This window comes from Saimiri boliviensis, chromosome 3 (assembly GCF_048565385.1).
Source record: "Saimiri boliviensis isolate mSaiBol1 chromosome 3, mSaiBol1.pri, whole genome shotgun sequence".
Classification (NCBI taxonomy): domain Eukaryota; kingdom Metazoa; phylum Chordata; class Mammalia; order Primates; family Cebidae; genus Saimiri; species Saimiri boliviensis.
The window spans coordinates 91,154,124-91,180,122 of NC_133451.1; the positions used below are offsets into that span (position 1 = coordinate 91,154,124).

The following is a 25,999-nucleotide window of genomic DNA, read 5'->3' on the forward strand; positions in this document are numbered from 1 at the left end:
AGCAACAGTTTGGCTGACAGCTATCTTCTCAACAGCAACAATGAAAGTTGGATGTTATAAATGTGGTTTGTCAGAAGGAAAATGATATAAATGCAGGGGAGAATAAAAACCAGAAAAACTAGTAAATATATAGGTAAATCTTACAAACATTGAATATATTTTAAAAATTACTTATTGTGATGTTTAAAATCTACATTGATGTGCTTTGAAAATAATATACCACAGACTGAGCATATAAATAAAGAGAGAGGTAAAAGGAGTTAGAGTCCTAAGCTGCTTGTATTATCTGGAAGACTCTGGTTATTTAATCCCTTCAACTTTTATGGTGACTACTAAAATAATTTTTAAAAATCATGTATAACTACCAAATTAATAGAATGACTTATGGAAAGATTTTTTTAATACCCTAGGAATGTAAAACGAGGAAAAAGAGAAAGAAAAAGGAACATGAATCATAGAAGACAAATAGAGCATAAAAATACAGTTTTAAGATGCAGTGTTTCAGTAAATATGTTAAATGTATGTGGCCTAAATGCTTTAGTTAAAAGACCATTTGTCACTTGTGTCTTAAACAACTATACTACTTAAGCAACACTTATTAAATATGAGATTTAAAATATTGAGAATAATAGGATGGAAAAAATTTATCACCGAAACCTAAAGAAGGTTGGGGTAGTTATGTTAATATCAAGTACAATAGATTTTAAGATGAAAAGACTTGCTAGAGATAAAGAGAGTGAGTTGGCCAGGTGCGGTGGCTCACGCCTGTAATCCCAGCACTTCGGGAGACAGATGTGAGTGGATCACAAGGTCGGGAGTTCGAGACCAGCCTGGGCAATTTGGTGAAACCCTGTCCCTACAAAAAATACAAAAATTAGCTGGGCATGGTGGTGGGCACCTGTAGTCCCAGCTGCTCGGGAGGCTGAGGCAAGAAAATCACTTGAACCGGGGAGGTATAGGTTGCAGTGAGCCGAGATCACGCCACCGCCCTTCTGCCTGGGTGATAGAGTGAGACTCCATCTCAGAAAAAAAGCCGGGAGGGGGGGTGACTTGAGTAATAAAGGGTCCAATTCACCTAGAAAAAAATAACCATTATTCATTATCCAAAAACATACAAAGCAAAAACATTCAGAACTATGAAGAGAAATAGACAAATCCACAAATATCATGAGCAATTTTGATACCTCAACAATAAGCAGATAGAAAAATAGGTTATAGAAAATTTCAACATGATTAAGAAAATTGATTTAATGGACCTATTTTAGGACACTTCAACTGCAGAGCTCTCTCAAGTACATACAAGAACATGTATACTTGTTAGAAAAGAAATTTCAAAAGATTGCTGTCATACAAGGTATTTGTTTGACCTGAGTTGTCTAGTAACCAGTTATAAAAAGAAAACCAGAAAATCTCTGTATGTTTATATAGTTTTTTTTTTTTTAAAAAAAAAGATACACTTCCAATACCTCAGAGATCAAAAAAGAATTTTAATGGAAATTAGAAATTTTTCTAGTAGTGAAAATGAAAATACTATATCTCAAATCTTATGTGATACAAGTAAAGCCATATTCAGAGGAAAAGTTTTTGCTATAAATGCTTGTATTAGAAAAGGAAAATAACTAAAATCAGTGAGCTCTCAGTATTCATCTCAGGAATTTAGGGGAAAGAAAATATAAGCCCAAAAATCCAAAAGGTAATTTTTTAACCCTCACCTTCTGATTTGTGTGAATATGCTCATAGTAGTCTCATAATCTTTTTGTATTTCTGTGGTATCAGCTATAATGTCACCCTTGTTTTTCTGATTGTGCTTATTTGAATCTTCCCTTTTTTTTTTTTTTTTTTGGTTAATCTAACTAGTGGTCTATTAATTTTGTTAATCTGCACTTGTACTCCCTAAATTTACAAAAAAAAAATTTAAGTAGTTAACTGGAATAAAATACAACAATGCTGACAAAATCCACAAGCAATATATATTCTTTTAAAAAGTGGAAGGCAAGATAGGGAATCAACCTATGTGTCCACCAATCGGTGAGTAGATCAAGAAAATGGACTGCATACACACACATACACACACACTTCATGGGATACTATTCAGCTATAAAAAAGAAGGAAGTAATGTCTCTTTGTAGCAACTTAAATGGAACTGGAGGGCATTAATTCTAAGTGAAGCGACTCAGGAATCAAAACCAAATGTCGCATATTCTCACTTATAAGTGGGAGCTAAGCTGTGGGTACACAAAGGCATACAAAGTGGTAGAAAGGACTTTGGAGACAGGAGGGAGGGAATGAGATGAGAGAGTTGAGGGATAAAAATATTACTTATTGGGTACAGTGTACACTATTAAGATGACGGGTGCACTAAAATCAGACTTTGCCACTATACAATTCATCCATGTAACCAAAAGCCACTTGTACCACTTAGTGGTTTTTGAAATTTTTTTTTAAAATTGAAATTTTTTTAAAATTTAAAAGCTATTGAAATTTTTTTAAAAAATTAAGCATAAGGAATATAGAGCTAAAATTAAAAAAATGGAAAACATACAATGCAACACAAACATATAATTGCTACAGTTGAGTCTGAAAAGACAGTGGAATTGGTAAACCCCTAGTAAGATTAGTAATGAAAAGAGAGAGAAAGCATAACTAACCAAAATTAGGAATACCAGAGGAGACCTTACCACATCTCTTACAGCTATTAAGAGGATATTATGAACAATTTGATGCCCATATATATATGTATGTGTGTTGGCGGGGGGGCAGTTTTTGGTTTTTGTTTTTTTTGAGATGGAGTCTCGCTTTGTTACCCAGGCTAGAGTGCAGTGACACCATCTCGGCTAACTCCTACCTCCACCTCCCAGGATCAAACAATTCTCCTGGCTCAGCCTCCCAAGTAGCTGGGATTACAGGCGCCCATCACCAAGCCCAGATAATTTTTCTTTGTATTTTTAGTAGAGACAGGGTTTCACCATGTTACCCAGGTTGATCTCGAACTCCTGACCTCAGGTAATCCACCTTCCTTAGCTCACAGAGTGCTGTGATTACAGGCATGAGCCACCACACCTGGCGTGATGCCAATATATTTTTAAGTATGAATGGTATAAAAACTCTTAGGAAAACAGCACTAGGAGGGTCTTCAGTCTGAAAGGGATATCTATCAGAAGCCTGCAGAAAACATCACACTCAATGGTGAAATAAAAAAGCATTTGCTCTGATATTGGGACAAGAGGGATCATCCGCACTTCCATTTAATATTGTATTGTAAGAAGTATCCAGTGCATTAAAGAGAAGAAAAAAAATTAAGATAAAGAAAGCAATAAAACTGTCATTATTCATATATGATGTGAGATGCATATTTAATTCAAAAAGATATGTAGATCCGTTTTATAGATTATTTTTCAAAATCAGAATTTTGTTACATTACTGGCAAAAAAACAAACAAGAATTTCTATATACAAAGATAACAGAAAATAAAATGTGAAAAATGTATTGGATAGCCCTTTTGGCTGGAACTGCCACCTTCCAGTAATTTACCAAAATGATGAACACAAAGGGAAAGAGGAGAAGCATCTGATATGTACTTTGTAGGCCTTTTAGAAAACAGGCCTTTAGCCACATATATTCACATCTACAGGATGTTGTTCCTTTAGCCACATATCACATCTGCAGGAAAGGTGATATTGTACACATCAGGGGAACGCATCCTGTTCAAAAAAAGAATGCCCCACAAATGTTACCATGGAAAACCAAAGGAGTCTGTTACCCAGCGTGGTATTGGCATTGTTGTAAACAAACAAGTTAAGGGCAAGATTGTTGCCAAAAGAATTAATGTAGATAATGAGCATATTAAGCACTCAAGAGCCAAAATACCTACCTGAAACACGTGAAGGAAGGAAAAGTAGGAAAAGAAAAAGAAGGAAGGAACAGCCTGCTCAACCTAGAGAAGTTCATTTTGTGAGAACCAACGGAAGGGACCCTGAGCTGTTGGAACCTCTTCCCTATGAATTCATAGCATAATAGGTGTTTTCAAGATAAAAGACTATGGACTATTAAAAAATATAAAAAATTAGTTCCAGATAGATTACAAACTTAAATGTGAAAGTTAAAACTTCAAAAACTTTGTCTTAAAATGTAAGCTAGGAGAATATCACTATGGCCTTGAAATACTTTTCTTAGGTCACAAAAAGCTCTAATCACAAAGGAAAAAAATTGATACATTGGTTAGTTTAAAAGTAAAAACTTCTGGCCGGCCTGGTGGCTCATGACTGTAATCCTAATGCTTTAGGAGGGCAAGACAGGAGGATCACTTGAGACCAGGAGTTTGAGACCAGCCTGAGCAACATAGTGAGGCCTCATCTCTACCAAAAACAAACAAAAGTTAAAACTCCTTTCTTAAAGACACCATTAAGAGTGAAAAGCAAGACTGGTTGAGAGAATATAATTATAACATAACTGACAGAGGGCTCGTGTATACTATGTATAAAAATTCCTATAAATCATTAAGAAAAATGTAGAAAACCCAGTGGGGAAATGTGCAAAACATTTGAATAAGCACTTGACAAAAATAGAATCCAACAGACTTAATATAGATATGACAATGTTCACTCTTAGGTAACACAAAACTACAATAAAATACCACTATACACCCATTGGAAAGTCTCATAAACCAACCATTGATGAAGGTGTGGAACAGTGGGAGTGTAAATTGGTACAATTTGTGAAGTAGTATCTATTGAAGTTGAAGCAATAGGTCCAGCAATTAGAAGTATACCCAGAACCTTGTGCACATGTGCACCAGGAGCTGTTAAAGGAATGTTCAAAGGAACATTATTTACAATAACGAAAAATTGGAAACAACCAATACCCTTTAACAGTAGAATAAATCATAGTATATTAATATAATGGAAAAATAGAGAGTTATGAAAAGGAATGAAGACAGCTATAACCATTACTGTGGATGGATCTCATAATGTTGAAAGGAAAAAGCTAACACTGAAAAATACATGCTATATGATTCCATTTATATAAAGTTTTAAAGGTAAAACTAAACTGTAGTTTTTAAGAATTATTATTTATTTGATAAAACAATGCAAATATGGAAGTGATTACCAAAATAATCGGGATGATTTGAGAGGAATGAAGGAAGGGGTTTGTAATCAGAAACAAATGCAGAGATAGGCTTCCTGTGTTGTTGGCAATGAATTTCTTGATCTAGGTGATAGATACATGGTTATTTGCTTTCTAATAATAAAATTAACTTGCATATGTTACCCACTTTTCTGCATTTGTATTTTCTTTCACCCTTTAAAAAAGGTTTTAAAATACCATATAATTCACATGTGATATGTATATGTGTACATTCATACATATGTGTGTAAACAGTTGTGATAGATACATGTCCTTGGACAGAATGGTGTTGATAAATGTGCTACGCTGTCTGCTTTGGCAGAATATCTTATTAATCCTAATTAAGGTAGTTTAAGCCACATATATTTGTTTTCAAATATTTGATTTCAATCAAATTGTAAGAAGAGATTATAAACTTTAATATTGACACATTTAGACTGGGCATGGTGGCTCACGCAAGTAATCCCAGCACTTTGAGAGGCCAAGGCAGGAGGATTGCTAGAGCCCAGGTGTTGAAGACCAGCTGGACAACACAGCAAGATCCTGTCTCAAAAAAATAAAAAATAAATTAGAATTTTAAAACTACAATATTGACCCATTAAAAAATTTTTAAATGTCTTAGGTCCTATTTTTTAGGGAGAAATTTGTTATTCATCACATTGGTGATTTGGCAAAGTAAAAACTTTGTGACCTTCAGTCAATTTTATGCCGTAAAATTACCCCTAGCTTTCCTTGCAGTATTTCAAAATAACAATGTGTTTATATTTTATTACTGTTTTCCCTTCTGCCTTTACATCTGTTTTATAATTATGCAGTTAATAGAATGATACCTTTGAAGGCTTGTTTTTGGACTAATCCTTAGCATGTATCATCCTTGATTTTCTCAGTACAGGAAGGAGAGTGATTTCAGCATAAGTTGGGATTTGTATAGTTCAAGGTTTTTAGTATTTTTCAGGCTTTTTCATCATAGTTTTTAATTCTAGTTGCCACACATTTCTACCCCTAGCATTCTGTAACCAAGGAAACGCCCTACTTTTAGCATGGCACAGTGCAAGTGTACCTTCTAAAGAAATATTCCAGGTTGAATGCTCTGTGTATTCTAAGATAATATTTAAAAGAAGATCAGTTATTCTAGTGATTCAAAAAAGCTAAATTTTAAGAAATTAAAATTGCCTGAAAGTCTTAAGTATTTATTTTTAAAGCCTTTATTTTTCCTAAGTAAGCTGAAGCTGCAGTTGCCATATATGGATGCATATACAGTTTAGGGAAACCAATGACTAAAATAAAATCCAACTAAAAAAATTTAAATTTAAAAGTGTCTGGCCAGGTACAGTGGCTCATGCCTGTAATCCTAGCACTTTGGGAGGTGAAGGCAGTAAGATTGCTTGAGGCTAGGAGTTCAAGACCAGCCTAGGCAACATAGCAAGACCCTTTCTCTACAAAAATATTTAAAAATTAGCCAGGCATGATGGTGTGCACTTTTAGTCCCAGCTACTCAGAAGGCTGAGATAGGATTGCTTGAGCCCAGGAGTTCAAGGCTCCAGTGAGCTATGATCACACCACTGTACTCCAGCCTCGGCAATAGAGCGAGACCCTGTCTCTTAAACAAACAAACAAAAATCTGTGTTGCAAATGTATTTTTAAGGTCAGCTGATTAGCATTTATCTTAAGGAGTATCAGGTACATTCAAAGCATTTAGATAGGCCAGTTTAGGTTAAAATACAAAGATGACTATGGTATATCTGGCTCAGGAGATATATGGAGACACATATGGATGCAGATAAAAGGTCTTCAATGAAATGTGTTATAATGAAAGAATACTTAAAGATATTAGAAGTATAATAAAAAGTTTTGATCTGGGAATGGAGTTTCCTATGAAGATCAGTTTTAAAAATATAATTGGGATGTAAATTCTGTCTCTAAAATACTTTCTTTTATGGTTAGCCATCAGAGAGCTTCAGAGTGTTTTTTTTCTTTAACTTTTATTATGAACATTTTGAAACATTCAGAAACAGCATTTAGTAAACCACCATGCAGTCAGCACTCAGGAAAGCTTTAAATTTATGAAAACCTGAGCCCTTTTTAAAAACATGACTTTATCGGCCAGGTGTGGTGGCTCACGCCTGTAATTCCAGCACTTTGGGAGGCCGAGGTGGGTGGATCACGAGGTCAGGAGTTCAAGACCAGCCTGGCCAAGCTGGTGAAACCCCATCTCTACTAAAAATACAAAAATTAGCCGGGCATGGTGGCAGACACCTGTAATCCCAGCTAATTGGGAGGCCGAGGCAGAGGCAGAGAATTGCTTGAACCCAGGAGGCAGAGGTTGCAGTGAGCTGAGATTGCACCACTGCACTGCAGCCTGAGAGACAGAGCTAAACTCCATCTCAAAAGAAAAACAAAACAAAACAAAACAAAAATGACTTTTATTTTTATAAACAGGGCCACTCTATTACCCAGGCTGAAGTGCAGTGGTACAGTCATAGCTTACTGTAACCTTGGAACTCCTGGCCTCAAGCAGTCCTCCTGCCTTGGCCTCCCAAAGCACTGGGATTGCAAGTGGGAGCCATCATGCCCCGCCCTGTTTTATAGTTCCTTATAGCTTGCCCTTTAAACGTGAGCATAATATCTAGACTAATAGTGGAGTGATATTAGTTGCCTTCAGAGTTGAGTATCAGTTTGCTTAGATGCTGCAAGACATTGTGAAAAATGCAACATAATTTCAAATGGAAAAATGAAATAAAGTTTTTTGTATATGTAAACTGAACTGTCAAGATAGTTTACTTTGAAGGTTTGAGTATCTAAAATGTATTATCTAAATCATGCATTTTCTTAATTTCTTATTCTTTATAATGGATTGCTTACACGAGAGCTCCTGTTTATCTCAAAGTTTGGTTATTCACATTGTTCTTTAGATGCTATTAAACTACAGCTGGTTGAAGCAGGCCTAGTAGAGTGTCTACTAGAGATTGTTCAGCAAAAAGTGGATAGTGACAAAGAAGATGACATTACTGAGCTCAAAACTGGTTCAGATCTCATGGTTTTATTACTACTTGGAGGTGAGTTGTAATTTATGCCAGCCAGATAACGTGGTTGTCAGATTTTTTTAAATTTATTATCTCTTCTGTAAATACTACCCTAGGCATTTTCTTATTTTTCTATCTCACATGTTGTTGAGGTGATGATTTTGACATTTTTAACACATCATTGATAGAACCAGATATAATGAACCCGAAAAAGAAGTGTCTTCACTGTCTTCCAATATTTGAAGAGCTGTCACATAGAAGAGGTAGCTTTGGCACCAAGGGACTGAAGAAAAGCTAGATGGCTCCCTGGGACTTGGACTAGAAAGATGTTAAACTCTATTGTCTAGTATTTATTAAAAGATTATTATAAAAAGAATCATTACTTTTCCCATTATGAATTTAATACTTTCTGAGGTATGTAGTTTCCCCATTGGATATTCACCCAAGAATATGAATTTGTTACTCGTAGTTATTTTTCTCTTGCCTAAATGTTTGATTTACCTCCAGATGAATCCATGCAGAAGTTATTTGAAGGAGGAAAAGGCAGTGTATTTCAAAGAGTGCTTTCTTGGATTCCATCAAATAACCACCAGCTACAGCTTGCTGGAGCATTGGCAATTGCAAATTTTGCCAGAAATGGTAAGCATATTAGTTCTTCCTTTGTTAGTCAAATATTCCATATTTGTTTATTTTTGCTTTGCCATCACATATACTAAAACTGGAACAATTTAGACGTTTGTGTAATATGTGTGTATGCTGCTAACTTAATTTTTCAGAAATCTGAAATACTTATAGTGACATTCCTAACAAATTATGTATTTTATGCGATTCAACTAAATTCTAAGAGTTTAAAGGTCATGAAGTAGTACTTCTTTTGAATACTTTGTGCTTCAGAGCTTAGTAAGCTTGAATCCCTTCTAATATACATCTGCTCTCTTTTGCCTAGTGATTTTATTTTGGATCTAATTATCCGAGTATTCGTTCTAGAATTATTGTGCCTCAACTTACACTTTTAAGCTCATAAAATTTAAGTATGAATGATCCTCTGACTTCATGTAGAATATTTAATTTAGCTTAATAATATTTCAGAGGGTACCAGACTTCTATGTTTATGAAATCTGGCACTCCTAAAAAACTCAAATACAGTCTAGAAACTCATTCTCTTTTGCCCAGGAAATATACTACGTCTAGGAAATATTGGTTATTTTTCTTTTTAGTTTAATCGTCTTTCAGTACACACTGTTGGTATATATCATTATGGCTGACTTCATTTTTACTCCTTCATTTTGGGAGTGACCCCCTAATAATGAAGGTAAGAGTGGCATAATATGGATAATCATTGAAACTAGATATGGGATACATTTATAATAGTTCATTATAATATAGTCATTATAATATTCTGTGTGCTTTGTAAGTGTTTGAAAACGAAATTAGGTATCAGCCATGATAACAAAAGGTAGAGTACTATCACTGTAACATTGGCAGAACGCAAGCATTCATCAAAATAAATGAAAAATATTGGAGATTCTAACCATGTGTTTCTACTTCTGATATATTATGTCTAAGGATTTTTCTGGTAATTTTTCTGATTTTTAAATTTTTATCTAGTTTAAGAATTTTTATAATACTTGTCACTCAGAAAATAGAAAAACCTATAAATCTGATGGGAGAAAGATTTGGAATTCATTTTATTGTATAGCTTGATTTTCCCTGATGTAGATAATAGGCAGATATCAGTAGTGTAAAATATTTATAGAAATTTTAAAGAAGAAGAAAAAATGTTTTTTCTTTTTCAGATGGAAATTGTATTCATATGGTAGACAATGGGATTGTAGAAAAACTTATGGATTTACTGGACAGACATGTAGAAGATGGAAATGTAACAGTACAGCATGCAGCACTAAGTGCCCTCAGAAACCTGGCCATTCCAGGTAAGACTTAAGAATACAAGGCAGCTGTGTAAAAAGTAAAATCCTTCATTTGGGGAAGCCATTTTGTGTATGTGATTTGTGAACCTGCTCTGATGAAGAAAATTTAAATAGTCTTCACATTGTTCACATTTTTTCATACTAATAAGTGGAGATAATATGTTAAATAAGTTTTGTGAGACGGTACAAGAATAATCATTGCCTTCATTCAGACATGCGATTACCTATTGTGGACTCTTAAGATTTTCATCATGTTGTATAGTTAAGCTTTCTTAAGTTTAGGTTTTTTTGTTATTATTTTGAGATGGGGTCTCACTCTGTCACCCACGCTAGAATGCAGTGATGCAATCTTTGCTCACCGCAGCCTCTGCCTTCTGGGCTCAAGTTGTCCTCCCACCTCAGCCTCCTGAGTAGCAGGGACTACAGGAATGTGCCACCATGTCCAGCTAACTTTTTTTTTTTTTTTTTGAGACAGAGTCTCGCTCTGTTGCCAGGCTGGAGTGCAGTGGTGTGATCTCAGCTCACTGCAACCTCCGCCTCCCTGGTTCAAGTGATTCTCCTGCCTCAGCCTCCCGAGTAGCTGGGACTACAGGTGCATGCCACCAGGCCCAGCTAATTTTTGTATTTTTAGTAGGGACAGGGTTTCACTGTGTTAGCCAGGCTGGTCTCAATCTTCTGACCTCGTGATCCACGCACCTTGGCCTCCCAAAGTGCTAGGATTGCAGGCATGAGCCACCACACCCAGCCTGATTTTTTTTTTTTTTGGTAGAAACCTGATCTCACTATGTTGCCCTTGCTAGTCTTGAACTCCTGGGCTCAAGCAGTCTGCTCACCTTGGCCTCCCAAAGTGCTGGGATTACAGGTGAGAGCCACTTCACCAGGCCATAAGCATCTTTAGTGAAGAATGACTTTCAGTTGTTGTTTTTATTTTTCTGTAAGCAGACAGTTTTTTAAAAATAGCCTTAATGTGTCTTTGGAAGTTATGAAATCACATTATTATGGAAAATAATACAAAAGATAGTTAAAACTATTCTTTTATTCTACTTTCTAAAAGTAAATTTCTGGTTAGATGAAATAGTATAATTATATGATGATCCAATCCAGTTGAATTCAACTTGGTTTATATAGGATAGTAACATTTATTAATGTCTGTAACATTTATATTAATACAGTTGGATTGAAAACAGAATTGTGTTTTTTGTTGTAAGAGGGTAACATTTTCAGATTTTCTTTACAAACTATGTAAGTAAATGTTTCGAATTAGGTTTAAAAAGCCAGAAAGTATGTATTTTCTGTTATGCTCTTATACACAAATAGGATAGGGACACACAAACACTAGATTCCATTCTTAAAATGGACAGAAAAGTAACAGGATTGTTTCTAAATGGAAAAATATAACACGGATCTTAAAGACACACAATAAATATATATTGAATTGAATGTTTATCAACAGGAATGCTAATACCATTTTTAACCATAGTCTTTCTTTTTCTCCAGTTATAAATAAAGCAAAGATGTTATCAGCTGGGGTCACAGAGACAGTTTTGAAATTTCTTAAATCTGAAATGCCCCCTGTTCAGTTCAAACTTCTGGGAACATTAAGAATGTTAATAGATGCTCAAGGTAAAAGAAATGTTTTCCCCAACTTGTATTTTTGATACAATAGTCTTAATGTGCCTCTAGTTGAAAAAGGACTCATTTTTAGCTTTCAGGATTATATAATCATAAAAATAAACAGCAAATCAAAGATCATAAAATTGGTTTTGGAACTCCATTTATTAATTTGTGTGCTTGTTATAATTGACTGTTTATTTTGAGACAGAGTCTTGCTTTGTCGCCTAGGCTGGTGTGCAGTGGCACAATCTTGCTCACTGCAACTTCTACCTCAGTAGCCAGGATTACAGGCATGCTCCACAACTCCTGGCTAATTTTTTTTTGGAATTTCAATAGAGATGGGCTTTTACCATGTTACCCAGGCTGGTCTTGAACTCTTGGCCTCAAGTGATCCACCCACTTCAACCTCCCAAAGTGCTGGGATTACAGGCATGAACCACCACACCCAGCCTATAATTGACTTTAAATAGAAATTATACCATATCTCTACTTGTTAGTACTTACAATCCTGGTTTTAGGTTGCTTTATTATCAGTTTCTGGTGGGGTGGGAAGGTTGTGTGCTTTGGCATTCTATACCCATTTTTACCTTGGTTGTGAAATCAAATTTCATTATTGTGACAGTCAAAATTTTTAAAAATCTGTCTTGTAGACAGGGAGAACATTTTTCTATTTGCAGAAACAGTACAGTCAAAACCACTCCTAGGAATAAATTATGTTGATTTACTTATTCCAAGTTCTAAACCTCTTTCTATATTGATTGCATAGACTCCTTCTAAGAACTCCGCACTGTAGTCTGCCAGAGCACTGGCAGATTAGCAGGCTTAACCAAAACAGTATGAAGTCATTTGTTTTTGCGTTTTCTGTCAAATTTCACAGTGTTACAGAAAAAGCCAAATAGCCCATCACATAAGGAGTATTTGCAATTCGAGCTTTAATGCAGTTATTGTGCTGCTGCGTTTCTTTAGACACATTTCGCCTTCACATTCTTAAATATTTACAAATTATTTCAGCTGATTGTTAGTGATTCATTCCTTGGTTTGCCTTCTTCCTATAGCAGAAGCTGCTGAACAACTGGGAAAGAATGTTAAGTTAGTGGAGCGTTTGGTGGAATGGTGTGAAGCCAAAGATCATGCTGGTGTGATGGGGGAGTCAAACAGACTGCTGTCTGCCCTTATACGACACAGTAAATCAAAAGTAAGTTCCAGAGGAAACTCTGCACTAGAAAACTTTAGAGTGTCTTTTTTTTAGAAACCCAGCATTTTAGGTCCTAACAACTGGGATAATATTTACCTGAAAGTTTGTGAAAATTCAGTGAGATCATGTATATAAGGTGCTCAGCTGGTACATGGGACATAGGAAACACTAAATGGAGATTGCTGTTGCTGCTGCTATTGTTATTACTTTTACCACCACCATTACCAGCATCAGCATGAAACATTTTTTTGTGCCAGGCATTGACCATGCAGGCTACTGATATTTAGAAATTAAATGATAGCTAGATAGTATATGATGCCCAGAACTCAGAAAGTTAGAAAAAAATACATTCTTATGGCTGTGCAGCTGTCTGGCACATGGTAGAGAACCAATGAATGAACAAATGAACTATTTTAAAGATCACAATAGTGAGTACCCAGTAGTTCAGCAGTTGATTTAGTATCTAAATTATATTAAGCTTTTAAAAATTTTTTAATAGTGGTTTTTTTCGGTTTTTTTTTTGAGACAGAGTCTTGCTCTGTTACCCAGGCTGGAGTGCAATAACGCAATCTCAGGTCACTGCAACCTCCGCCTTCCGGGTTCAAGCAATTCTCCTGCCTCAGCTTCCCAAGTAGCTGGTATTAGAGGCATGTTCCACCCACACTTGGCTAATTTTTGTATTTTTAGTAGTGATGGGGTTTCACGATGTTGACCAGGCTGGCCACAAACTCCTGACCTCATGATCTGCCCACCTCAGGATTACATGCATGAGCCACCACACCCAGCCTTTAATACTGTTTTCTAAGGTGACCCTTTCAGTCATTTCTCTTTTACACTTCAGTAGTGATTATGAAGAGAAAGTTTAGAACTTAAATCCACCAGCTGTTTTCATTTATTTTTAGAACAGATAAGATGATGCCAAGAGAAAAAGCGTAAAAGTAAAGCTGTTCTTGACTTGCATAAATCTCTTTCATATAAATAATTGGCTTTGCCATAATAGCTATCCCAGCTGGTTAGCCTCAGGAGCGTTCTTCCCCATCAGATACTAAATCTTGAGAACTTTCCCTGGGGAAAAGCAGCTGTTAACTAGGACCTTCCTATTACCTGTCTCACCCAGACCACCCTAAAAGCTCATACATTTTCACTGATACAGGACCAAGTAGTATGTTGGCAAGATGGATTTTATCAAGAGAGAGTAACAAAATGGCCTCCTTGGTACCCCTTCTACCCCTTCTCCATCATAACTGCTCTCTCAGGCCCATTTTTTTGTTTAACAGTTAATATTGGAGTTGTTGCAGTATAAAGGCTACAAGGTAGTGTTTCTGTAAAGGAATTAACTGTCTATTGAGGGGACTGACAAAAACACCTAAAGTACAGCATTAAAGCGACATATGCTATTCGGTTGTAGCAGAGGAAAGAAAGACTAACACACTGTCTGGGTGGTCTGGGATGATGTCATAGAAGGAGTGCTATTTTAGGGGTTAACTAGAAATCTCTCAGGAGGAGGAGGGAAAGAGAATGGAGGAAAGGGCCTTTTCAGGCAAAGACAACAGGATGTACAAAAGCACAGAGAAGTAAAACTGCACAATTTTAGAAGGAAACTGCAAATAAAGCAGTATTGCTGGAACATAGAGTCTGGAGAGAGACAGTGGCCAGAGAGTTTGTGAATTGAGTGAATTGTATGCCACGTTAAGATATATGAATTTGATTCTTTATAGAATTTGGGAGCACTTAAAGTGTTTTAAGCAGCAAGGTGCCATTATTTGGTTTTCATTTAGAAAGATGTATCTAGGGTTTAATGGGGGTAGAAAGAACAGTTATTGCAAAAATAGACATGAGAGATGATAAAGGACTGAATTAAGGTTTTGAGTTGAGCAATTTGAAATTGCTGATATTCAGCCATTTTTGACACAAATTTCATATGGTTTATTCAACTAGTAGTGTGAGGATGGAAAAGAAGAGACAGACTTGAGAAAGATGAAGGTGGTAGAATTGATAGATTCAACAGTAGAATTAAAGGAGGAGGTGGTTTTAGAGATAATTCCAAGTTTGGGGCTTACCACCAGATTGGGTTATCATGCCATTCATCAAAATAAAACATGATAGGAAGAGGTGCAGCTAACACTCCCTAAAGTTGTCCACTCTCCCATGCTCTTTGGAGTCATTATCCTTAATCTTTTTGTTCTACTCCAAGAAAATCTCCACCAGTGGTTTTCAGGGATGTTCAATCATTTGGATTTTCCTGGGCCACACTGGAAAAAGAATTGTCTTGGGCCACACGCAAAATACACTAACACTAACAATAGCCAATGGCCTTAAAAAAACAAACAAACAAAAAAAAAAAAAAAAAAAAAAAAAACAAACTCAAACACCTGAGGCATTTGAAGAACAGAAATCTAAAAGTTTAGAAAACAGGCCAGGCACAGTAGCTCTTGCCTGTAATCCCAGCACTTTAGGAGGCCAAGGCAGGTGGATCACTTGTAATCAGGAGTTCCAGACCAGCCTGACCAACATGGTAAAACCCCATCTCTACTAAAAATACAAAAATTAGCCAGCCATGGTAGCGTGTGCTTATAACCCCAGCTACTAGGGAGGCTGAGGTAGGAGACTCACTTGAAAACAGGAGGCAAAGGTTGCAGTGAGCCGAGATCGCACCCCTGCACTCCAGCCTGGGTGACAGAGCAAGACTCCCAAGACTCCATCTCCAACAACAACAACAACAACAACAAAATTTTGGAAAACGTATTTGGGGGAGTAATCAAGGAAAACTTCCCTGGCCTTGCTAGAGACCTAGACATCCAAATACAAGAAGCTCAAAGAACACCTGGGAAATACATTGCAAACAAAATCAACGCTGAGGCATACTGTTATCAGGTTATCTAAAGTTAAGACTAAGGAAAGAATCTTAAGAGCTGTGAGGCAAAAGCACAAGGTAAACTATAAAGGAAAACGTATCAACTTGACAGCAGATTTCTCAGCAGAACCTCTAAAACCTAGAAAGGATTGGGGCCTTATCTTCAATCTCCTTAAAGAAAACAATTTATCAGCCAAGAAATTCGTATCCAGGGAAACTAACCTTCATAATTGAAGGAAAGATACAGTCTTTTTCAGAGAAATGCTGAGAGAATTGGCCACTACCAAGCCAGCATTACAAGAACTGCTAAAAGGAGCCCTAAATCTTGAAACAAATCCCAGAAACACATCAAAACAGAACCTCTTTAAAACATAAATCTCTCAGGACCTACAAAACAAAAATATAATTAAAAAAAAAAAAAAAAAAAAAGGTATACAGGCAACAGATGCCATGATGAATGGAATGGTACCTCACATCTCAATACTAATGTTGAATGTAAATGGCCTAAATGCTCCACTGAAAGAAACAGAATTGCAGGACAGGTAAGAATTCACCAACCATCTGCTGCCTTTAAGAGACTCACCCAACACATGATGACTCACATAAATTTAAGGTAGAGGGGTGGAAAAAGACATTCCATGCAAATGGACACCAAAAGTGAGCAGGAGTACTATTCTTGCATCAGACAAAATGAAATTTAAAGTAGCAGCAGTTCAAAAAGACAAATAAGGACATTATATAATGATAAAAGGCCTCATTCAACAGGAAAATATCACAATCCTAAATATACATGCACCAAACACTGGAGCTCCCAAATTAGACTTGAGAAATGAGATAGACAGTAACACAATAATAGTGGGGGACTTCAACACTCCAGTGACAGCATTAAGCAGATTATCAGGACAGAAAGTCAACAAAGAAACAATGGATTTAAACTATACCCTGGAACAAATGGACTTAATAGATATTTACAGAACATTCTACCTAACCACCACAGAATATACATTCTATTCATTAGCAAATGAACTTTCTCCAAGATAGACCATATAATAGGCCACAAAACAAGCCTTGATAAATTTATGAAAATTGAAATTTTATCAAATATTCAGACCACAGTGGAATAGAACTGGAAGTCAACTCCAAAAGGAACCTTAAAAACCATGCAAATACATAAACATTAAATAACCTGCTCCTGAATGATCATTGGGTCAACAATGAAGATGGAGATTTAAAAATTCTTCAAACTGAACAGTAAATGATACAACCTATCAAAACCTCTGGGATACACCAAAGGCATTGCTAAGAGGAAAGTTTATAGCCTGAAATGCCTACATCAAAAAGTCAGAAAGCTCACAAATAGACAATCTAAGGTCACACCTCAAGGAACTAGAGAAATAAGAACAAATCAAACCCATACCCAGCAGAAGAAAGGAAATAACTAAGATCAGAGCAAAACTAAATAAAATTGAAACAAAAAAGACAATAAAAAGATAAATGAAACAAAAAGCTGATTCTTTGAAAATATAAATAAGATTGACAGACCATAACCAAGAAAAGAAGAGAGAAAATTCAAATAAGCTCAATTAGAAAAGAAATGGGGGATATCACAACTGACACCACAGAAATACAAAAGATCATTCAAGTCTACTATGAACACTTTTACATGCAAAAACTAGAAAACCTAGAGGAGATGGGTAAATTCCTGGAGAGATACAACCTTGCTAGCTTAAATCAGGAAGAATTAGATACCCTGAACAGACCAGTAACAAGCAGCAAGATTGAAGTAATAATTTAAAAATTACCAACAACAAAAAAAAAGAGTCCAGGACCAGACCATTAGCAGCTGAATTCTACCAGACATTCAAAGAAGAATTGGTACCAATCCTATTGACACTATTGCAAAAGATAAAGAGGGAATTATCTCCAAATCATTCTGTGAAGCCAGTAGCACCCTAATACCAAAACCAGGAAGGACATAACAAAAAAAGAAAACAATATCCTTGATGAACATAAATGCAAAACTCCTTAACAAAATACTAGCTAACCAAATCCAACAACGTATCAAAAAGATAACTCACCACCATCAAGTGGATTTCATACCTGGGATGCAGGGATGGTTTAACATACACAAGTCAATAAATGTAATACATCACATAAACGGAATTAAATACAAAAAGCACACAATCACCTCAATAGACACAGAAAAAGCATTCCACAAAGTCCAGCATCTCTTTATAATTAAAACTCAGCAAAATCAGCATACAAGGACATACCTCAATGTAATAAAAGCCATCTATTACAGACTCACAGCCAACATAATACTGAATGGGAAAAAGTTGAAAGCATTCCCTCTGAGAACTAGAACAAGATAAGAATGCCCATTTGCACCACTTCTATTCAACATGGTACTAGAAGTGCTAACCAGAGAAATCAGACAAGAGAAAGAAATGAAGTTCATCCAAGTCAGTAAAGAGGAAGTCAGATTGTCGCTATTTGCTGATGATATGATTGTATACCTAGAAAACCCTAAAGACTCTTCCAAAAAGCTCCCAGAACTGATGAAATTCAGCAAAGTTTCCAGATACAAAATTAATGTACACAAATCAGTAGCTCTCCTATACACCTAGAGCAACTAAGCTGAGAATCAAATCAAGAACTCACCCTATAGCTGCAGATAAATAAATAAATAAATACTTAGGAATATTCCTAACCATGGAGATGTAGTTTTACGAGGAAAACTGCAAAACACTGCTGAAAGAAATCATAGATGACACAAACAAATGAAAACACATCCCATGCTCATGGATGAGTATAATGAATATTGTGAAAATGACCATACTGCCAAAAGCAATCTACAAATTCAATGCAATTCCTATTAAAATAATACTATTATTCTTCATATAACTAGAAATAACTGTTCTAAAATTCATATGGAACCAAAAAAGAGCTCACATAGCCAAGGCAAGACTAAACAAAAAGAACAAATCTGGAGGCATCACATTAATTGATTTCAAACTATACTATAAGGCCACAGTCACCAAAAGAGCATGGTAGTGGTATAAAAAATAGGCACATAGACCAGTCAAACTGAATAAAGAACTGAGTAGTAAACCCAAATACTTAACAGCCAACTGATCTTTGACAAAGCAAACAAAAACATAAAGTGAGGAAACGACACCCTGTTCAACAAAGGATGCTATGATAATTGGCATTGAAGAATAAAACTCTAGCCTCATTTCTCAACTTATTAAAAAAAAAAAAAATCAACTCAAGATGGATCAAGAACTTAAATCTAAGACCTGAAACTAAAAATTCTAGAAGATAACATCGGGGGTGGGGGGAACCCTTCTAGACATTTGCTTAGACAAGGATATCATGACCAAGAACCCAAAGCAAATGCAATAAAAACAGATACAAAGCTGAGATTTAATTGAACTAAAGAGCTTTTCATGGCAAAAGGAACAGTCAGCAGAGTAAACAGAAAACCAACAGAGTGGAGAAAATCTTCACATATCTATACATCTGACATAGGACTAATATCCAGAATCTACGATAAACTTAAACAAATTAGCAAGACAAAAACTAACAATCCCATCAATAAGCGGGCTAAGGACTTGAATAGACAATTCTCAAATGAAGATATACAAATGGCCAACATATGAAAAAATGCTCAGCATCACTAACAATCAGGGAAATACAAATCAAAAACATAGTGCCATACCACCGTACTCCTGAAAGAATGTCCATAATCAAAAAATCAAAAAATAGATGTTGGCATGGATATAGTGAATAGGGAACAGTTCTACACTGCTGATGGTCATGTAAACTAATACAGTCACTATGGAAAACAGTGTGGAGAGTCCTTGAAGAACTAAAAGTAGATTTACCATTTGATCCGGCAATCCCACTACTGGGTATCTACCCAGAGGAAGAGTCGTCATTATACAAAAAAGATACTTGCGCACATGTTTATAGCAGCACAGTTCACAATTACAAAAATGTGGAACCAACCCAATGCTCATCAATCAACAAGTGGAGAAAGAAACTGTTTATATATATAACTGTTATTTTATATATATATATATATATATATATATATACACACATATATATATACACACACACACACACACACACACACATACATAAAGGAATGCTACTGAGCCATAAAAAGGAATTAATTAATGGCATTCACAGCAACCTGGATGAGATTGGAGACTATTATTCTAAGTGAAGTAACTCAGGAATAGAAAACCAAACATCTTATGTTCTCACTTATAAGTGGGAGCTAAGCTATGAAGATGCAAAGACATAAGTATGACACAACAGACTTTGGGGACTCGGAGGTAAACAGTGAGAAGGGGGTGAGGGATAAAAGACTACAAATAGGGTGCAGTGTATACTGCTTGGGTGATGGGCCCACCAAAATCTCACAAATCACCACTTAAAGAACTTATGTAACCAAACACCATCTGTTCCCCAATAACCTATGCAAAAAAAATTTTTAATGACAAAAAAAATGTCATAATCTTGTAAGAAAGTTATAAATTTGTTTTGGGCCACATTCAAAACCATCCTGGGCCACAGGTTGGACAAACTTGGTTTAGAGTTTTGGCAGACCATAATTGTATTAACTAATTTACAAACATGATCCTGGCATCTGAATTTGGAACTCTCAGATAAATTCCTGTTACATGTGGTAGTAAGGCTAGTGGAAACCTTGATTAATCTAGTATCCTCAGTATCAGCTAACAGAATTATATAACCAAACCATTCATGGACACAAAATATGTCCATAGGAAGATGCATCCTAGCTTCTTAAAACATCTGAATTTAGGAGCCAGAACTATTTAAATGCTATAATAAACAAACTTGAAGATTTTGAGGCTCTTCTGTGAATTTTATATTCCCCTTTCCCTCATGTAACCTCCCACTTCTCCCCCAGACCCCAAAAGAAGAGTTCAAATATCCATCACCCTGCAGGTTCTTTGAAAGATGAGAACTACGGCATAGTACCTTTTTAGGAAAAGGTAGGTGGGGGTATGTGTAGCAGAAAACAACTTGAAATTATATAGGATTGCAACTTTATAGTTAAATTACAACTTTAGGATTGTAATTCAATACTTTGACATATCTTTCCTAAAATTGAGAACATACTGCTGCTAAGCAGCAAAGAAGCCTTGACTCTTGTACTTTAATGATCAGAATTATAAAATGTGTTCATTGCATGAGTTCCAGGTCAGAGCTGTTAATTTATTTTCAAACTTAGCCAATATTAAAGTAGGTATCATTACTTTTGAGCAGCAGCTCTTCAAGTTTGTTTCATCAAATTATAATTCCAAGAAATCTTCCACAAAGAAAGAGTTGCATAGGTAGATTAGTTATGGAAATAATCCTTTTTTCTTTGCCTTTGAGATTCACTGCACACATTAATATATTCTAAAGAAACCTCTTTAACTTTATTTAAATCCACTGAGTCCAAAACTGTTTGACCATGGATTCTTTTTGGAGGTGGCATCTGTTATTACATTGGACATACTTTGGAAAATGCTGTTCTGGAAATAAGTTTTTAAAATAGTTAAAACACCAGTTTCAAATGTATTACATTCCTATGGATCCTTTGCCAGCTGTGTGAATCACAGCCCTCTCCTTGTGTTGTTCTTAAACTTTGAAGATCATACCCCTCCCTGAATTCTGTCTTAAGAGTTCAAACCTCCAATAGTTTGCACTGACTCATACGGTTTCATGCTGCTTGGTCATCTCGGCCCTTTGCAGTGTATTCCTGTGCCGATGCTATTACGTCAAGTCACACCTTTCTTTGAAAGGGTGCCCTAGTCTAGGACTGCTGACCAACTACCTGTATCTTCCAATTATAGACATCAAAAACGTAAAGGAAATATAGGTTGCCTTTATACCAGGAATATAAAAACTCCCTATCAAAGCCAGCACTTTTCTTTACCCTTTAAGAGTGGTGCATTCTCTATCAGTTACCACGCTAAAAACTTGTTTAAACAAATGTATTTAGTCATTTGCTCACTTACCCAACGAATATTTATTTAAATCCCATACTGAAAAGGCTTATGATGATACAATTTGAAAAAGAAAAAAATTTTTTTAAGTGGCTCACCACCTCAATGGCTATACCAACTTGCAATCTTATAAATTATCTCAAATCCAAGTGTATCTGAAAATATTCCCTTGTGATCAGCGTGATAGTTTTCAACAGTCTTAAGCTGGGTTGATTACACTAATCAAGGGCAAATACTAAATGCTAAATAGGTGAAATTGTTAGCATGGATAATTTGCCTTGGTTTTATATAAACCAAAGTTTAGCTTTCTATATATAACTATAAAATAAAACATTGTTTCAAACTTTATAAAGCATCTCCAGAATTTTTAAGAATAAAGACCCAACTAACAGCAAAACTACCTGGGTTTGAGCCATGGCTTTACCACTTACTTACTATCTGAACTTGGGCAACTTTAATGACTTAATCTGAACTTCAGTTCCTTCATTTATATGAACTGAAGATGATAACTAGCTAATGGGATTTTCTGCAGGATAAAAATTTGCTAATATCTATAAGCTACTCAGTACAATGTCCAGCATATAGTTATTGCTCCATATAGGGTTGCCGTCAGTATTATTCTGTCATGTGACAAATACAGTGTTTTATCTATTTTTATCCCATATTCTATAAGGCAAAGTGATTGCATAGAATAGCTATTCAATAAAGATTTGCTGAAGTAGTTGGCAAGAGGGCAGGAATTTTAAAAAGGAAATACCCAGGTGTCTGTTCTGGAAAAGTGAGATGAAAAGAAACTATGCCTGGGCCAAAGAGAGGGCACTGTTCATTTCTGATGTACACATTTCCTTAGTTCATTCCCTACTCTTCCTTAGGCTTCACTTATCTTTTAAGGGTGATTAGAAACAGAGGACAAAATGACAGTTTAAGGCTCTTCCCTAAATGATTGCATAGATATCTGTTCATCTCTTGTGGTCTTCTTTACTCAAGCTCTTTTGCGATTTTTATGCAATTTTTTACTAAGAATTCTGTATCTGTTTCGAGTAAACTTTTGCTGAGTAAACAGTAAATTAGGGAAGTTAGAAAAAGCTTTGTAAAACAGGTTGATAGGAAAAGATGTATTAAATGCCAGAACACAGTTACCATAAAAACTTAGTTCTTGGACTCTATTGATTTAGCATGTTTGATCACTAAACAAGTTTGGGCTCAAAGCAAAGATATTGTGGAAAAACAGTTTCCTCAAAAAATTGTTATGAAACGGAAGCATAAAGGAACCCCTTTAAAATTATTTCTAACTACAACATATATCATTGAAGCTGACTCAGGCTGCTTTTTAAAATATCCAGACCTTAATTCAGATTATTAAAAATAGTGAAAATAGCCGAGAAAATTACTTTTAAAATATTCTATAATTGAGACCTCCCACTAAATCAGATTTAGTTCAAGAGTTCTAAGATAACAGAACCCTCAGTGGAATGAGGACCAAAATAAGTACTAGAAATAAAGGTGAACATTGTTTTTTTTTTTTTATCTTACTGTTGCCAGATAATATGTATTTTTTGTGTAATAGCTTTGTAATAATTACAGAAGTCTATGAGATACATACTTATATCATTTCAATGACAGTGATGATATTACTGAGATAAGAGAGCAAATTATTATTTGCTCAGTCAGTAGGATTTGCTGAAGCCAGAGCTTGCTGCCTCCTCTGCCATGGAGAGAAGACAGAGCCCTAAGCACCGTGAGAAATGAAAGCAGATGGAGAATTTTAACTTCTGCTCAGTCCTTTTGCATGTAATTCAGTTTTTAAATTTGTAAGATCAAATCAAGGGGTAAGAAGTCCTTAATAATTTTTTTTATAAAAGCTTTACCTGGAACATCTCCAGAACTACCTGGCACTATCGTGAAAATTTAAAAATAACCTTTTTTTTTTTTTTTTTTTTTAAAAAAAAGGCAGGGTCTCACTCTGTTGTTGCCCAGGCTGGAATGCAGTGGCGTGATTATAGTTCACTGCAGCCTTGAGCTCCCTGGCTCAAGCAGTCTCCCACCTCAGCACCCTGAGTAGCTGGGACTGTAGATGTGTGCCACCATGTTTGTCTAATTTTTTTTATTTTTGTAGAGGTGGAGTCTTGCTATGTTGCCAGGCTGGTATCAAGCAATCCTCCTTTAACCTTCCAAAGCACTGGGAGTAAGTCCTGAGTCACCATGCCCAGCCGAGAACTTTTTTAAATTCCAAGTTTTATTCTTGTTTGTCAGTCCTAAGGTAGGTCAGAATTTGAGGCAATAGCACTTTTACTTATTTGGCTTTGGTAGCTTCTAAGCCTCCTGTTTTTTAATATGAACTACAGTGGTCTTTTCTACTTAGGCAATTTAAGTTGTCATCTTTTGATGAATTTATTTAAAGCTAAAAGCTTTTTCCTTTTCTTCTGTGGAGGGGGAAAAACGGTGATTAAATCAAATGATTCATGCAGGACACTCGCAAAACCACTCAACAATGAGTTGACTGATTTTAATGCATGTTCTTTACGTTTAAAATTAAAGTTTATAATTCTGTGATATTTATTTATTGTAGGATGTAATTAAAACCATTGTGCAGAGTGGTGGCATCAAGCATCTAGTTACCATGGCAACTAGTGAACATGTAATAATGCAGAATGAAGCCCTTGTTGCTTTGGCATTAATAGCAGCTTTAGAATTGGGTAAGTACCCCAGTGACAAACTTATTTTCTTCTATTTTTATCTTGGATAAAAGGAAGCATAGAAATGGAATTGAAGTCAAACATAACTTGACTGAAAGCATTTTGCTAGTGTGTCTGTACCATTCTCTGAATCTATGGAAAATCATTCTATATAGGTTGTTACAGCTGTCCCCTTTGGTTGTGTTTTTGGTAACGTTTTTAGGGCAATGTATTAAGGTAAGTTTAACTTTTAAATAGTGTTTCAAGTTACAGCCACTTAGAGAATAGAGAAAACATTTTCAGCAGGCTTCACAGAGAAACCAAACAATATTTAGAATTTGACAGCACATGAAGATTCTGCTACTCTCCCAGTGACCGGGACTTTCTCTTCCACCTCTGCTGGTTCTATCTACTACTAATTCTTGCTGTTCTCCTTCTGCATCTCGATCACTGTGATTTCTGTTGCTTGGTAGGATTGCCTTACTCCTGTGTGTTTTACATTCAGAACTCCCCTAAAGCAGAGGCTAAATAATTCAATTAGTTTCGGTCTAACATAGCATTTCTTTGTTTTTTTGAGAAGGAGTCTTGCTCTTGTTGCCCAGGCTGGAGTGCAATGGCGCAATCTCAGCTCACTGCATCCTCTGCCTCCTGGATTCAAGCTATTCTTGTGCCTCAGCCTCCCGAGTAGCTGGGATTACAGGCATGCACCACCACACCTGGCTAATTTTTATATTTTTAGTGGAGACAGGGTTTCACCATGTTGTCCAGGCTGGTCTTGAACTCCTGACCTCAAGTGATCCATCCAAATTGCTGGGATTACAGATGTGATCCGCCATGCCCAACCCTAACATAGCATTTCTAATGAGCAGAATTCTTCATGAGAAGCTAATTCATAGGCATCTAGTTTATGAATAGCATGCTATTCATAAACTAGATGGCTTAGGAGCCAACCCGAGACAGTCAGGGATAATGTAACAGAGTCACATGTCCTGTGGTTAAGGCCTAAGGCTGCTTTACACAAAGGAGTACTTTACACTTAGTAGGGATGTTCTATCCAATTCAAAGCCATTTGGGTAAATACTGTTAACTGATAGCCTCTTAATTCCCACTGATGACTTATATCCATAATTTTCACACTGGGACAAATAGACCCTCCAACTTGATTCCAGAAAGAGGAAACACTAATGTGAGTATTTTTTTTTTATGTGCATAGAGTGTGTAATGATCAAGTGAAGGTGTATAGGATATCTGTCTCCTTGAATAGTCTAGTGTTGACTGGAAGCCTTACCAATAACAATCAGTGAACACATATTTTGTATATTATATACTACGTTCTTATAATAAAGCCAGAGAAAAGAAAATGTTGTTAAGAAAATCATAGGGAAGAGAAAATATATTTACTATTCATTAAGTAGAAGTGGATTATCAAGAAGATCTTCATCGTTGTCTTCCCATTGAGTGGGCTAAGGAAGGAGAAGAACAGAAGGGCTAGTCTTGCTCTCTCAGGGATGGCAGAAGAGAAGAAATTCCAAGTATAGGTGGACCCACACAGTTCAT

The 25,999-nt window shown here is 35.9% G+C and overlaps 1 protein-coding gene across 6 annotated transcripts in view; it reads left to right on the plus strand.

Annotated features, from left to right (window-relative positions):
- The window catches only part of RAP1GDS1 (Rap1 GTPase-GDP dissociation stimulator 1), a 191,143-nt gene that overhangs the window by 157,341 nt on the left and 7,803 nt on the right, over window positions 1-25,999 (plus strand). For 5 of the 6 annotated variants that reach the window (XM_003929532.4, XM_003929533.4, XM_010340131.3 and 2 more), the window contains 6 exons: window positions 8,037-8,180; window positions 8,655-8,786; window positions 9,944-10,078; window positions 11,573-11,698; window positions 12,745-12,884; window positions 24,337-24,463. In XM_003929532.4, the coding sequence (XP_003929581.1) occupies window positions 8,037-8,180; window positions 8,655-8,786; window positions 9,944-10,078; window positions 11,573-11,698; window positions 12,745-12,884; window positions 24,337-24,463 (804 nt within the window). The remainder of the gene's footprint in view (window positions 1-8,036; window positions 8,181-8,654; window positions 8,787-9,943; window positions 10,079-11,572; window positions 11,699-12,744; window positions 12,885-24,336; window positions 24,464-25,999) is intronic. The other variant, XM_010340132.3, reaches the window with a different exon arrangement.